At 34.4% G+C, this 16,593-nt stretch overlaps 1 protein-coding gene across 2 annotated transcripts in view; it reads left to right on the forward strand.

Moving 5' to 3' along the window:
• LOC105146594 (beta-1,4-glucuronyltransferase 1) overlaps positions 1-16,141 on the forward strand; it is a 60,203-nt gene extending 44,062 nt beyond the window's left edge. The window contains exons 1-6 of one of the 2 annotated variants that reach the window (XM_011056952.2): positions 1,937-2,559; positions 5,178-5,823; positions 6,812-7,192; positions 9,804-10,139; positions 10,704-10,946; positions 11,345-16,141. In XM_011056952.2, the coding sequence (XP_011055254.1) occupies positions 5,425-5,823; positions 6,812-7,192; positions 9,804-10,139; positions 10,704-10,946; positions 11,345-11,542 (1,557 nt within the window). In that variant the 5' untranslated portion in view covers positions 1,937-2,559; positions 5,178-5,424 and the 3' untranslated portion in view covers positions 11,543-16,141. Of the gene's footprint in view, positions 1-1,936; positions 2,560-5,177; positions 5,824-6,811; positions 7,193-9,803; positions 10,140-10,703; positions 10,947-11,344 lie in introns of those variants that run through there. The other variant, XM_011056951.2, reaches the window with a different exon arrangement.
• The last annotated feature ends 452 nt before the right edge of the window (positions 16,142-16,593 follow it).

Genomic DNA, 16,593 nt, shown 5'->3' on the forward strand with positions numbered 1-16,593 from the left:
GATTTATATCATGTCCTATATGAAATTAGATATTATTTTTATGATTATTTTGGATTATTTTGGAATAAATAAATATGTTGTAAAATATACAATAAATAGTAATTTTGAAATATGCATTTTAAAATTATTATTTTTATTTATAATGTAATTATGTAGGTATATTATACCTATATATAATTATATTATAAATAAAATTATGCTATAAATTTCATGTATAAATATTTTATATTTACATTTTATATTTAAAATTATAGCATAATGAAAGATAATAACTAATTGTAAATCTCAACGTCGTGCGCAACGTGATCTAATAAGCGTGACGGAAAACGCGGCTGTCAGCATATTAATATTTTTAAAGTTGTAACAGAAAAGTTCCATGGTACATTGCACTATCGTTTTCACATCGAGCTGAAAGAATCGAGTGAAAATTTCCGCGAGATAACGGCGGGATCTGTTATCACGAACTTTCTGTATTTATAAACGCAAGCTTTTTACGGGAGGATTGCATGACAAGGGTAAATGGTGCACGTTTAAAAATAGTAATCGTGTTTGCGTTCCTGTGCGATCAAAGAACTCCTACACCCGATCGTCGATGAGTTTTCCTCCCCCGTGCGATCGATAATGAACGGATGGCCGGCTCTTTGCGGAAAGTCGATAATTAAAAATCTGTCGCTTCGACGATGAAATCGAGGCTCTTGCTCGGCTGATTTTGTTTCTCTCGCAAGACCTGGTGCACGTCCTTCGCGGTGTGGCTTCAGGATGGCCCCCAATCGTTTCGCGATTCCCTGTTAATTATTTGATTTACTGTTATTGTTCGATCTTTGGCGCGAATATTAACACATTGTCCAGCGAGTTTTGCATGACTCACTATGTCACATCGTGTAATAGAATTTTCGTTATCATACTCTCTAAAATTTGTAGAGTCAATGTCACTATGAAAAGTGAAATTACATTACTCTTAAAGATTGAAAATTGTGCCACTCTTTTTTAAGACTAGCTCAATTTTCACTCTTTAGAGTGAGATTTTATTCCAAAAAATTTGAAAGGTAAGCACATGTAATGATGAGATATTTAATATTGTATAACATGGTTATATAATTATATCTCATTTGACTAGCACATTTTTTATCGTTATATTGTTATCGTTATATTATTGTTTATATCATTTAAAATTCATTGTTAAATAGTTAAATTGCATTAATTTTTTTAGTTTTTATAAGCATTAAAAAAAATTTAATTACGAAAGACCATCTTGACTGTGAACATGTTAACGAGCATTCTTGACCATGAGCAGTATTGACAGTCGTCAAATCGGGCGTCGAGCTCTTATCGCGAACGACGGCGGTTTTACATCGGAAATCACTTCTATCCGAGCTACGCATTGTATGAGAAAAAACCGCATAGCTAGATATCTCCTTTTATCACACATTGAAAAAAAATGGTTGCAATTACTGTGATCTATAATTCTTGATGGCAGCTACCTACATATTGTTACAGTTGTTTAACTAAGCAAATTATAGCTTCAACTGCATCACGAATGGTATACATTTGTACAATTATATCATGAAAATGGTTAGATCTATATTTTTCTTTTATTTCTTATTTTCTTTTACATCTTTTTTTCTTTTTCTTATATTTCTTATTTTTTATTGTTATCATGTAAATAGTAAGCGAATGTTCAAGAAATAGTTATAATTAGGATAATTACAATTGTATTTATTACATAAAAATATTTATTTTATTTATAATACATTTTTTTTTATTTATAAATCTTGATATTTTACTATGTTGATATTTAAAATTATTATGGTTCATAATACATTTTTTCATAATTAGTAGAACTATAAATATAAGGTTATTATTATTACTTAACATTTTTTATATTATTTTATTAATAACTGTAAAAATGGATTTCTTAATCATATTATAATTATTTTAATATACCATTGTACACAAATTAGTATGCCATTAGACATACATAAATACAAACACTTTTCTCTTGTCAATGCTCCGAATCTTACACTAATATTTGCGTGCAGATAATGTTTACGGCGATATAAAATTATTGGTTAAATGATATCGATAACAGTGTAAATTATTATCTCTGCATTGTGGGGTTATCAGTCCTTTTATTTTTCCATCGTTTTGTGATAGAAAAATTTCATTGCGCTTTATCTAAGACAACTATGTAAACGTTTGAAGTATGAGCCAATAATACGGCTATATAAGTCAGTGAGCACAAAGGCATGAGAGACGTTTATTACGCGCCTTTGTATCTTTCTTAAGTCGCGGAGTAAATTTTGTAAGCAGAAATCGCGCGCGTCGTGCAATTTCCCAATGCGCCGCTAATAATTCCAACTTTAAGATTGAAATATGCCTGGTTGACTTATAACGGTTGAATATCGCATGCTATAAATTGTTCTCGTGACACGAAATACTATTACAATGTTTTCCTACCGTAGTAATTTTAAAGCCTGTTTCCCGTCGCTTTTCATTTAGAAGCGTTTGTCTTGTATTACGACGGAGTGACCCAGTTCTGTATGTGTGTGTTACTTTACGGTATTACTTTTTAATCGAAGTCTCTTCGGTCAATGCAGTGCAGAATCGATCTTCGATGTTTCGCTTCTTAGCTATACATTTTCTGCAACATTTTCCTCTTTAATTATGTATAAGACTCTATTAAAGGAAAAAAAGAAACGAATTTTTTTAATTTATACTGAGAAAAGTAGTCTATAAAGTAGTCAACAAGAAATACAAATATTACCCAATTTTTTCACCTCTAGATAACTTTATCCAAAAAATATCTCTCAGATTATGGAGATATCCTCTCGGATAAGGTTATCCGCAACTTATCTGGAAGTGAAGAAATTGGACAAATAAAACATTCTGATCATATACTAAAAAAATCAATGTAGATTTAACATCATATCTGTATATTTCTCACCACGTTCGTGTTAATATTAAACCATTGTCTTAATTAATATAATATATATTAATAATATTAATAATAATATAACATAAATTAATAGTAGTAATAATATTAACACATTTTAATTAATATTAATTCAAACGTGTTACTATTTTAATTAATATTTAATAATAATAAACACAGTTAAATCTATCAAATTTAGATAACCAGAAATTCAATTACAATAACTAAATCTGCGTCACACACTTTAAAATATCGGTGTGAATTTAATATTGTATCATGGTGTGGATTTAACATGGGTTTTAAACCCAAACCAAATTAATATAACATTAATATCAGCAGGGATTTAAATCCCTGATGTTTCATAATATCAATATATGATGATATCATGATGATTTCATGATATCAATACCATCATGGTTTGAGTTTAAAACCTATGTTAAATCCACACCATGATGTTAAATTCATACCAATATTTTTTAAAATGTGTGAAGCAAATTTCTATTGTAATTGAATTTCTGGTTATTTAAATTTGATAGATTTAACTGTTTGTATACTGATTAAGTTTGTGCCTTTCTGATTGAATTTACTAGAATTCCAACGAGACTTTTTCCAGTGTAATCGTAAATGAGATTGTCCCGGAATTTTCTCCGAAAGGAAAATCAATTGAAAAATTCTCAATCCAAGAGACACGCAAAAGGAGAACTCCCGTCTTCCTGCGTGAAAGTCATCGAATTATCAACGGTGACTCGTAAGTCCCGTTCGTTGCCGTAGAATTGACGCAAGATCGGTCACGAGGAGGAGACCAACGACTCGTTCCTTATTATCTACTTGTTCTTTCCGTCTTTCGATAATGACTGTCCTGTCGTTCCCTCTCGATTTCACTCGCCGTTCGCTCGATCAAATCACAGGATGCACGCGGTCCCGCGGAAGGAATCCGTCGTTGCTCAATTCGGACCGCCCGATTCAATAATGCGTTACGAACACGACGCAAGGAGCTCCAGTTGCGACACTTCACGTTGACGGGGAGGAAGATGCGAGATAGGGGGGAAAGTCGTCCTCGTCGGTGCAGCACGCGCTATAAACTGGATCGTGAGATAAACAAGAGATCCAACAACAGATATCGCAGCGATTGCTATTGAAGCGAGATGAAACGGGGCGGAGCAACGTGTATCTGTTTGTAGCGAAGGCTGCCATAGCATTTGAAGTTGTATAGCAATTATTTACGCGTTATAAAATTGCTGACGTTTATTTGCGTAGCATATGTATATATAATTCTATGTGTTAATTAAATATTATGGATTACGTCAATATAGCTGTGGAATATAATATTTGTTATAATTTAAGTTCTCTTATATAAGTTGGAATAAGAAACTTGATTTTAAATAGTAAAAAGACAGATTAAAGGGTAATTAAAGATAATGGCGCGATAATTAATGTGCAAAAAAATTGCCAATAAAGAATATATTTACTTTATAATTGTAACCATCGGAAAAATCGATGCCAACGATTCGTTCTGATATCTATAATTATGAAGTAAATATATTCTTTACTAGAAATTTTTTGCGCACTAATTACCGCACCATTACCCAGTTGTCCTTTAATCTATTTTTTATTGTTTCAATGTTCAGGGTCATTTATAAATTTGTTTTTTGCTTTTAAATGCTCGATTGGCTCTTCAGAGAGAATTAAGATAAATAATCAAGATCAATAGATTTTATTGACTTAATTTTTGTTTTCAAAGACAGTCATATTTACAGTTACAAAACAGATGTCAATGCAGTGCACAGTGCAGATATATCCTTCTCATATTCATTTATCAACATAGATTAACTTTAATCTCGGTTTAATTTAATCTTTATCTTTATCTTTTTCTAATTTTTAGACCAATGTAGATTAACTTTAATTCTTGATCCAACTTATAATACATCAATATATAGCTTCTAATGCTTAGAACTAGAAAAAGATGAAAAGAATTAGTTGAATCAAGATTAAAATTAAACTAGACTAGTAAAAACGGACATTAGAAAAAGATTAGAAAAAGTAAGTTAAATCAAGATTAAAATTAATCTACATTGATAGAAACGAACATTAATCTTGTTTCCTCGGGGAGGACTATTAAAATCACTTAACGAGCGCCTAATAATACATGCACTCGCGTGTGTATGCTAAAATTACGGAATAACTCACGAAGTAATTTGTAGCGACCTTCGTCATAATCAAAGGTTCCCTTCCACTCACGTTTCAGGTGCTGCACGCAACTGAGCCTCGGTCGACAGCCTCCGAGGAATCATGAACAGGTCCTGATCGCCAATCAGTTGTGGACCGCGAAGAGATGGACGCGGCAGGTCGACGCCAGCAAGAGAATCGTAGACTCAAGCATTGATAACAACAGTGGAGGAAATTGACATCGTCGCCAGGTAGGATTCTCTCTTGGAGAATCCACCTTCCCGGCTCTCTTCGCGTCTCCTCATCACCTTGATCGGACCTGGAGGATGAGCATCGTAGCCATCGCTCGCAGAAACTGGGCGCTGCGCCTCTCGGTGGTGCTGAACGTGTGCGTGATACTGTATGTGTGCGCTCACATCGGCTCGTCAGGACCGTGGATCGAGGAACCCCCGACCAACTGGGCGGCGGCGGCGCCGCTTCAGTCGGATACCTACGGAAGTGGCCTAAACGACCTCGTAAATGGCACCCAGAAAGGCGCCGCAGCTGGCGCATCGTCCTCCTCGTCGTCGTCGGCTGCTCTCGTCGGCGCCACAAATAATGCGGCATCGACAAACAACGGAGGCGCTGGCCGTTCTCTCGGGATCAGCCTCGTCACTACGACGCCTCCCAACGGGGCCAAGGCCGAGGCTCTTGATAAGTCGCAGGAGCACTCGCGTAATCAGACGGTACTCCTTCCGTCTTCCGCTTTTTCTTTTTATCTTTTGTTTTCCCTGAACCCCTCTTTTCATCTTTGAATGGCTTCTTGATGTTTAGATTAATTGCTAAATACGGTTCAGTTGCTAGATATAGCTTATGACAGTGAAATGAAGATATAATCGAGAATTAACAGGAATTAGGAGATTACATATTGTAGTTAATTTGAATTAGTAATGATAGGGATTGAAATACATCCGCATTAGTCTCATCCTCATTATTAGAATATTAACATTAGAACCGTCGACAGTGCCATTTTGGCTCCGATAATTATTTCAATTTGTTTATTTTTTGTAAACTGGGATGAAGCTAAGGAACCTCATTGTGATGCTGGATGATTGGCACCATGGTTGATGCACTACTTGTATTAGAATTATATTGATACCGTTGAGAATGACTTGAAGTAAGTCGAAACGCGTACGGATTTTATATTAACTTTTTATATTTTTATACTTTACATTAAAAATGAATATATAAACATTTCCATTATTATACTTACGCAATGATTACCGCGCTGGCTTCTATTTCCTCTTACATTTGAGTCTTTATATTGTTAAATATCAAGGAGTCCTTCGACATTAATTGTTATTCTTATTATTGTTCATTTTTTGTGTTAAATATACAAAATATTGGAAATATGTGTACATTATAAAATTCCAATAATATACAAATTAAATTAAAGTAACTTTTTACTGAAAATAAGGATATGAAATTAATATCTTCGGCAATTCTATCGGAATATCATCGGCGGTTAATGAGTTCTAGTATTAATGAGGTATATTATTTCTGTATCTAAGCTCGTAGAAAGTGATCGGTTTGAACGTGTCGGGATGTCATAGAAGAATTCAGGTTGGTAGGCGATCGCCATTGCGCTATTCTTGGTATTTCCGCTGCTTTTCATGCAAATGCAAATTTCCCCTCAAATGGTGATTAAAGTGACTCTCTCTTTTTCTCGTCTAGGTGAGGAACAGCACGACGAACGTCGCGCGCGAACCAATGAGTCTGAGGGAAGCCGTGGCCTGCAATGAGAAATCGACAGAGCCTAGACGGGCACAGCGCGGCGATTACTGGGTACTGTACAATTACGTGCCGATGAGCATGGATGTGAAATGTTGGGAGAGCGTGACATACACCACGCACGCTGACTACACGTTCCTCGACAATCTGGAGCCGCTGCTGGAGCGCTGGCGAGCGCCGATATCGATCGCCATGCACGCACCCGGCACCGACTTCCCGGCGACTCTCGACGCCATCAGGTACTCGAGGAACTGTGGCAGCCCCCTGGTCTCGCAACTGGTGACCTTTCATGTCTTCTTCAGCAGTAAATACGTGCCAAAAGTGGTAAATAGACGGCCCGATGATCCAAGATTATCCCTCGAGTCTCACCAGCTTGTTCCTGAGTTCCTCTCGAGTTACAGATACATCGCGAATGCAAACATCTGGCGAATGTCCTAACTTGATATAACGAATGAACATTCCTGTTAATCGCTTCAGCCTGAATGTCCTGCGTATTTACTAAATCCTTCTTATGTCCTGCATAGTGAATCTAATCATTTCTTGCAAGTATCGAGTATGGTAACATAACATGTTGATTTTATTATTCCAATTTGTGCCCGTTTCTATCGATGTATTATAGATTAACTTTAATCTCGATTCAACTTTATCTTTTTAATTTTTAGAATTATAAAAAGATGAACGGTAAGGTCCAGTTTCACCAAGTAAGAATCATTTTAATCTCGATTTAACTGTTTATTTTTTTCTTAGAATCATAGAAAAAGATAAAGAGTAAATTAAACCAAGATGAAAGTTAATCTATATTGATGGAAACGAGCATTAAAATCTCACACTCGGAAGACTCGAAAGCCTGCGATTAATTTGTTACGCACGAAACAATTATTAATTTTATAATTGCTATTATTTTAATTAATTACTTTTATATTTTCGTGAAATTGCAAAAATATTTATTTACATTGAATTAAAATTTTTTTATATTTTTTGTGGCAATCTTTTTTTTATCGGAAAAGGATTTCTTTTTTCCATATTGTTTTCTCTGCAAGTGTTGATTATTTCATGTAAAAATCGATTAATTATATGCCCGTTAATGCCGTTAACGAGCAATACGTTAAATTAATTAGAAATTCGATATTAAACGTTACGTTCTCCCACAATAATTTATTTTCTTCCAATTTAGTGCGTGCTTGAATCCATCTTATGCATATGCAATTCGTTTCTGAAGGGTATTTAGCTCGTACCACAAACTGCAATTGTTCGTTGCCGTTATTGTTGTCTATTTGTATTGTAACGAGTACCTCGGATCTAGCGGATACGCATATCTGGATATCGTAAAACAATCCCGCAGTTTCGTTTGCGAAGAACGAAGCTCGCGTGGTTCGCGTTTTGCAAACGACTCTTTAACGTAATCGCGATTATAATCGGAAACCGCGTGTCCTGCATACATGAATATCTCGTCATTCATCAGCATTAAATTCCTTCCCTTAAATTATATGTATATCTGGATTCATTATATCTGGACATTCTTTCTATCTGTATTCCATAATTCAATGGCAATCGACAACATTAAGCCACATAAAAAAAATATACAATATATTTTAAATTTAAATTAAACAATTATGGAAAAAATCCTGTACTATCGTGACTAGATCTTGGTACCTAATAACGTGCGATTGTAGAAGCTTTTTTCCTTTTAATTGTATGATTTATTCATATAATGATCTTATATGAATAACATAGGTATATAACATGAATTTATTATTGTGTATGTATATTTTAAACTTGGCTTATATGGCTTAATCTTTGAATTACAAATAGAAACCTGTAATCAAAGATCGTTATTATAGTTTCTATAGTCAAAGGACTTCATGTCAATTGCTATTGAATATATACGCGACGTGTATATATTTTATATACATGTATGATATACATATATTATCAGAGCCGCCGCAAGCAAGTTGCTGCACAAAGGCATACTAACAATGGGGGCGTCAAATTAAATTTTAATTCTCCATCTACAATTATATTCTTGTTTCTGTACAATTCTACTCTTTCTGTAATCTGGATTTTTTATCCAGCTCAATTTTTTTATTGTTTTAGACTTTCAAAAAATGTGGAAAATTTTAGGATTATTTTTCAATATCTTTTCTTCAAAATTTCTATCAATAATATATTTTAGGAAGCGAAAAACCGGATTCTATCCTCCTTTATTTCGGAGAAATTTGAGTGAAATTTTACTTGTATCAGAAAAAACTCAGATTGTAAAAGAAGGATTAAAAATCAATTCTTCATTTCTAATACCAATTGTATGTGTACGCTTTTGTCAGATTTAATTTCTTTCGAAATGTATACTATATATTAATTTAGAGAAACCAAAGTCTAGTCACAAAATCTAAAACTATCAATTGGGAACAGATAATGGTTTGTCAATGCTACTAAAATTTAAAACATACAGGACCATATATATATATATATATATATATATATATATATATATGTACAAAACGTCATACAATTTTGTATGAGCACCAGAATATCGATTATTTCTCTAGATAAAAAAATGAAAACTTGCTTTATTAATTTCAATGGTAGAAGTTTTCTCACTTTTCACATTTCTGTTCTAGAAAAAAAAAGTAATATGATTAAATTGCTCCTTGTCTAAAGATAATAAAGATTAAAAGAATTATTTAAAAACATATATTTAAAAACATATATTTAAAAACATAAAAAATTAGTAAATAAAAATTAAGGACAACATAATCTCTTTTGCACAAAATTGCGCTTTATGTGTCAGCAGCATCTCTGTATATTGTATATAAACGCGAAGAAATACGAAAAATCGGAAAAACTTTTTTGTAATTATATTTGTAGTTTTGTCAAGCTCATACTGAAAGATTTCTGGTATTTTCTTTTTAAATGTTTATTTACGATCCTATTTTAGATACCGCCATCGGAGAAAATTGCCTCCGACACGTACAACTGCTCGCTTGGACCACCATGGGTGAACGTTAGCCTCGCGAAGATGTACAAGAATGAGAAAAAACTGCTGTACCCGGTGAACGTGGGCCGTAACATAGCGCGCGAGTCTGCACCCACCTTCTATGTGTTCCCCAGCGACATCGAGCTATACCCCAGCCCGAACCTGCCCGACAAGTTCCTCGAGATGATCCGCAAACGAGATCAGCCGGCTCTCCACAAGCCCAATCCCAAGGTCTTTGTGCTGTCCATCTTCGAAGTGGACGAGAAGAGCCAGCCACCTAATAATAAAACGCGTCTGGTACGTTCGCCACTCGCGAATCATTCGCCGATCCGCATATGATCGGGGTCCGTTGGGGGCAATTAAGCACGTGCGAAAGAGAGCGCGACGAGGTCGACGGTATGTCCGTCTGTCGTGTTGTTAATAGCGCGGACGCGAGGGTCGACGGCGAATCAATGGAGCTTCCTTTGACCGTGGACCTTGATATGTAGAATTAGCGTCGCTATTGTCCGGTTGCCGTGCGTACCACACGGCACGGCACGGCACAATATACCTTTTGTCGCGTTAGAATTCAGAACTAGCACAGCACAACAGAGAGCGATTGTAATCTCGACGCACGCATATACGATTTGTCTGCGTAACATTTCTTTTATTCTTTTGTTTTCTTTTCCAAATGTATGTAAGTGAATGATGAATTGGAGGTCGAAATGTCACGTACAGATCTGATACATTCATTGATTGATTTTTAGCCTCACGAAACACTCGTGATCTAAACGAATATTTTCCGGGACGGAAACAGATCTGTTCATGCACGTTTTGAATACTTCACAAAACTCCTTTTCGAAGAGTCATGTAAATTTACAGATACAGATGCTGAAAGCAGGCACCGCCATACCTTTTCATAAGAAATTATGCTCCGGCTGCCATAATGTGCCGAAGAGCAAGGAATGGCAAGAAGCGCCAGAGACGGAGAACCTGCACGTGTTTCACATTGGCAAGAGAACTGGCAGTTTCGTACACTGGGAGCCGATCTTCATCGGGACCAATAACGATCCTTTTTACGACGAAAGACTTAGTTGGGAGGGAAAGAGTGATAAAATGACGCAGGTAAACTTACGCAAAATATTCAGAATAAAAATGCGACGTGATAAATAAAAAACGTTACTATCTTAAAACATTAGTGTATTATTTAAGAAAATATAATAAATTATACATGTAACGTATAATTCAGAATAATAATTATAAAGTGTTAATATTTCTTTTTAAAGTAATTATAGTTCATTCTTGTTTAAGATCATTAAGTATAATCATAAGATTATGTCGTAAACCAGTCATAAAATCTTGTACTTAACATCTTAAGACATAAATTAAAACAGTCTTAAAATAAGAACGGACTATAAATAGCTTAAGAAAATAAAAATTAGATTCTTGATACTATCTTTTACATTATCTGTTATATAAACAATTTCAAAAGCTATCAGGTTATCGCTCGTGAATGTTTGCAGGGTTATGCGCTCTGTGTTCTCGATTATGACTTTCTTATTCTGGACAACGCCTTCTTAGTGCACCGGCCTGGTATCAAGATCTTCAAGAAAGATGCACATCGTGATATGCTTACCGCCAAGACGAACGCGCTTATCAAGAAGATTATCATGCCGGAGCTGAAGGTGCTGTATGGCACGAGGAAAGGTTGCGCTGTGTAGCCCGTGGAGTCGCGGGCACGATAGCGCATGCTGTACAGGTGCCCGTCAGTACGATGGAATCATCTACGATCCTCCTTGTCGTCTGCATCGTCGACTTTCATTATGCAGAAACAGATCACTCGGACACACAGCGAGCTGGTGCTGCGATTCGCTCTAGGCCCCCAAGACCGTGTTCATGTGCGCTCCCTGCAACCCGCTCGTGAATGGGACCTGAAAAAAATTCGCTGCGATTCATAAAGGACATTTCTCTCCCCTCTAATTATGCCAACTCAACGGTGCCGAACGAACATACGAATTATCGCATAAGTATTCGGTGAGTTTAGAGTAACAGCATTATTTCACGAACGTGTCGTGTTCGTGTGCAACTTCGCATCACTTCACTATCGCGATCATCGATCATTGTTGCCATCACTTTTATCGTTAGCAACGTCGGTACTAGTGTCTTACAGAAACGTCGAGGCAACGTGAAAAGAGAAAGATTTGCACGAAAGAAGTACATAATGTATGTTGCGACGCTCAAATATTCTCTCGGTGGTAATACTCTAGCTTTCGTAAAAGGATATTTAGTATGTAAAGAAGTTGTACCACGTATTTTTCACTTGGACAAATCCTCCTTCTAGTAAATATGATTGTACATAATAAAATGGTGCCTCATATATATATCAGTTTGTCTATTGCACTTTTAGTAAAAGAGTTATGACAAACAAATAGTGCCAGATTTTCAACGTGACTTTCTCGTGGATTGTGACCGTCTTTATGATCGAAGTCGGCTATTTATTTGTATATTGGTGAAATATTATTCTTTGAATAACAGCAATTTACATGAAGAATTTAATAAAATTCTTAAATAATCTTTTCAGCAAAAATTAATCTATCAATCTTCTTTCTTTCTCAAAGATTGTTTAATGATTTTTTTTTAATATTCTTAAATTAAATATACTATTATCTTATTATTAAAAACTTTTTATTGTAGCTTTTTAGTACAATCTATTAAGTAAAAACTTTCTCTGTTGCTTAAATTTATCATTGTTTTTATAATACATAAAATATCTTTCTAAATAATCTTAGATAAAATATTCATATTTTAAACAAAAAGTATGCTCTTTTTCCTTTCATTTCTCTTCTTCATGTAAAAATTTAACCCACGTTATTTAGAACTTCTAATATGGAGGTTCAGTTTACATTGATGGTGGACTTAGGCTGAACTAAATACAATTACGTAGATAAGCCAAACGCATTAAAAGTTCGCAATCCGAACTGTTCACCGGCAAATACGGTGCCCTTCTGACTATAGATATTGAAACAAGAACTTAGCAAACATAGAATTATTCATGAATGAAAGAAAAAAAATCCAAGACTCTGTCCAAGACTGAGGAATATTTGATATTGAGGGAAATTTTCTAGGACCCCCTCCCAGCAAGAACAGACCGATCGATGAGTCATCAATTATTTGTCTTTGCGTTAGCATAACGTCATACTTTCGGACTCCACTTAAGTATCTCGTTTCGATCGTGACGGATAATAATGTTTTCGCGAACGAAGGAAACAGAACAGCGAAACGTGACCGGGTCGGATTGCAAACTATTACTTCAGTCGATGCGACTGTTCGCATTTGCGATAAGAAACAAAGTCGTATATATTCTGAAGAAGAAAAAAATAAGGAAAATCTTATCTCAATGTAAATGTAATTCATTCTTATACATCAAAACAATATGGTCACTGAACTTTGGCAATCGCGTGAATATAGTATTTTAAGTATTCTAAGTGATACGTTTTACTGTTCTCTCTACAGTATTACTCTATACTTGCACACAGACGCCTGTTTAATGTAAAAAAAATGACTTCATAAACATATTCAAAAAACATGTTCTACAAGAAAAATTTTATCGCATAACATAAATCGTCGCTTAAGAACGAATAATAATAATAAATAGCTTTGAGGAAGATAATCTTCACAACATTTCGAAAGCTTTTCTGAGAATTTTTCAGGAATAGAGCGCATCAAATTTACGCAATCATTAAGGTACTCCTTTCAACATCATTAAACAGAGAAATAATGCTGCCATGTAAAATATCGGACTCATTCGTTTACTTTTCTTTTCAAATCTTTAGTCAATGATTACATCCACGATGATTATGCTGACATAAAATATAATGCAACAGAATTTCTTGTAGTAAAAAAAAACGTTATATACACAGAACGTAAACATATAATGTAAACCATATACTTTTCTATCGTCCCCGCGAGTAATACGACCAGCGAATGTATATATGATCTTTCGTAACTATTAAGACTTAAACGAGAATAGTTGAGTCAGTATGTAATACGTCGAGATTGATTAGTTAGAGCGATTCTAATCGGAGCAAGACGCTGACTCATTTTTTTGTGATAATATTAGGGCACAAAGTAATTAATATTCCTGTAATCGTGCTTCGTCCGTTATAAAAAATATCCTTGAAACCGATGTTAAATGATTTTTCGCATTATGAATGTATGATCCTCGTCGAGGATGTTAATTAACTTTTCCAGGGAATATTAATCACGGTATAATTTATATGTGTGAAAATATTAATCAAATTTATATGTAAATCAAATTACTTGAAAAATATGTACATAATGTCCTTTTGTTTATATCACTTTTATTTAAAGCCAGAGGCTATATATCGAAGAGTTAATTAATATTCTCAGGAAATTAATATATACATGAATACAATGTGTATATACATATTATGTAAATGTAACGCGTTCAGTTTATATGTCGCCGATAACGTTTTCTGTAAAATATGGAGCTCGACTTACATCGTATAAGTTCCTTTTATCTCTTCGCCTTCTTAATTTATCGGGGCTGTGCAACCGCGCGTGTATATATTCATCGCTCGTATATGTATGTATGTATATATATTTATTACAATTATATGATCTCATTTCGAATTGCACTAAAATATTCATGTTTATTCACACACACACACACACACACACACACACACAAAAAATTTAATTTCTTATCTGCAATTGTCTTAGAAAGAAAAGGAAATTCACATAAATATTTCCAAACATTTTTTCACATTTCGAAATAATATAATTGTAATACATATATCTAATATAATAATGTATATTCTGTGCCTTATATATATATATATATAGATATATATATATATATAAAATCTCTTTCTGTCTCCTCATGTGCGTGTATATTTATAAGAAGTGTGAATGGCTACGGAGACAAGCTACAAAAGAAGCTAATTCAATTATACAATTGATATGCAAGCCGTAGTGATCGATTTATACATAATTGTAGCCAGAGACTTTTTATATCTATTCCTCTAGCAGAAAAAGTGTCGCGACGAGAGAGAGAGAGAGAGAGAGGACGGATCTCGCGTGCGGAGTAAGAAATGTTCTCCGTTTTTCTCCTCTTTCTCTCTCTTTCTTTCCATCATCTCCTCTAAAATCCAATTCGACGAAATATCACGCTGCGCCAAAAGTAACGCAATACCAACATTACGATCGCTGAGCTTGTCCTTCTTGATTGAGCGTCTTCATGCAACAAGTACGAGACTGCAAATCGAGCTCTATCGAAAGTCGTCACGCAGATATCGTTTTTCTTTTTTTCCCGAAGCGAATCACTATATGCGTTACGATGCTTGTAATTAGTGTAAATATACGTGATTGTAAATAAGTGCTATTTCGTCAGCTGTTTTATGCGAGAAAAAATACATTCCATGGACTACTCCAAGCGAATCTAAATTTATCCGTGGAATGAAAAAAAAGAATGCATTATATCCTCGTGAAGTGCCTGTATCAGATTAAAAATTGTGATTAAATTTAATCAATCAGAAGAAAGAAAAATAAAAGTTCAAGTTTAGTGAACTTTAGTTTTATTAATCATATTCAATCTCAATTTCAATCTCAATCTCTAGTCTGATACAGACAGAGGATTCGGATTTAATTATTTGAAGATTACGTTTAATTATATCTGAAGATAATATTCGAAACCTTCAGAGAGATATGATATTTTGTAAAGATAAAGGGAGTGATATTTTATTGCTGGAATTGTCGTGCAATTTTATGGAAGCAATATTTTTTGCCGTTCCGTATCTACGTTCTATAATTTAGGAATTATATTTCATCTAGAAATACAATAATACGAAATTATTGTATAGCGTAGATACACTGGACTTTTTGGTTTTTTCTCTACTTTATCGGTCTCTATTGCGAGTGCCGAAGAAATCGCAGCTTTGCGCGAATGCATGAGTGCGCAATAAAATGTACATACTTGTAAGAGAAAAACGAGAACATACAATCATAATAAATCCGATATATGTATATAGGCGAAATTGTATTTTTCCAAGCGAAAGGAATGTTCGAGCGGAGGATTTATTTAGCGTTTCCGAATCGGGGGACATCAAGAGCCTGTCTCCCGCATTTGTTTTCTGATCTTACTTGAGATACTTTCCCGAAATAAAGAATTTGCGCGAAATCATCTCTCCGTTCGTACTATTTGAACTTTTTTTCGTCGACATAAAAAATAATTGTTTTATAAATTATGTATATTTAATTCATGCAAATCTGAAATATAATAATAATAATATATAACTATACATACATTGTATTATTTTAAAGAAGCAAGGAAGATCAAGAGGCTATGTTTATTTTAGTGAAATTGTCTCTCGGTTCACAATTTCGAGCGCCGATGTAAAATCGTTGTTTTATTGTTTTATAAACTGTGTATTTAATTCATGCAAAATCTAAAACATAATAATATATTTGCACACACACACACACACACACACACACACACACACACACACACACACACACACACACACACACACACACACGCTGCATTATTCTAAAGAGACAAAGAAGATTAAGAAGTTATATTTATCTTAGCGAAATCATCGTTTAATTCGAACGTAAAGTCATTGTTTTACAAATTATGTATATTTAATTCCTGCAAAATCAGAAATATAATAATATATTTTTCAATTTATACAACTTCGAGAACGAAGTTGTTTTATAAATTGTGTATATTTTAATCCTGCTAAATCTA

Source organism: Acromyrmex echinatior, chromosome 1, assembly GCF_024713525.1.
Source record: "Acromyrmex echinatior isolate Ae372 chromosome 1, ASM2471352v2, whole genome shotgun sequence".
Classification (NCBI taxonomy): Eukaryota; Metazoa; Arthropoda; class Insecta; order Hymenoptera; family Formicidae; genus Acromyrmex; species Acromyrmex echinatior.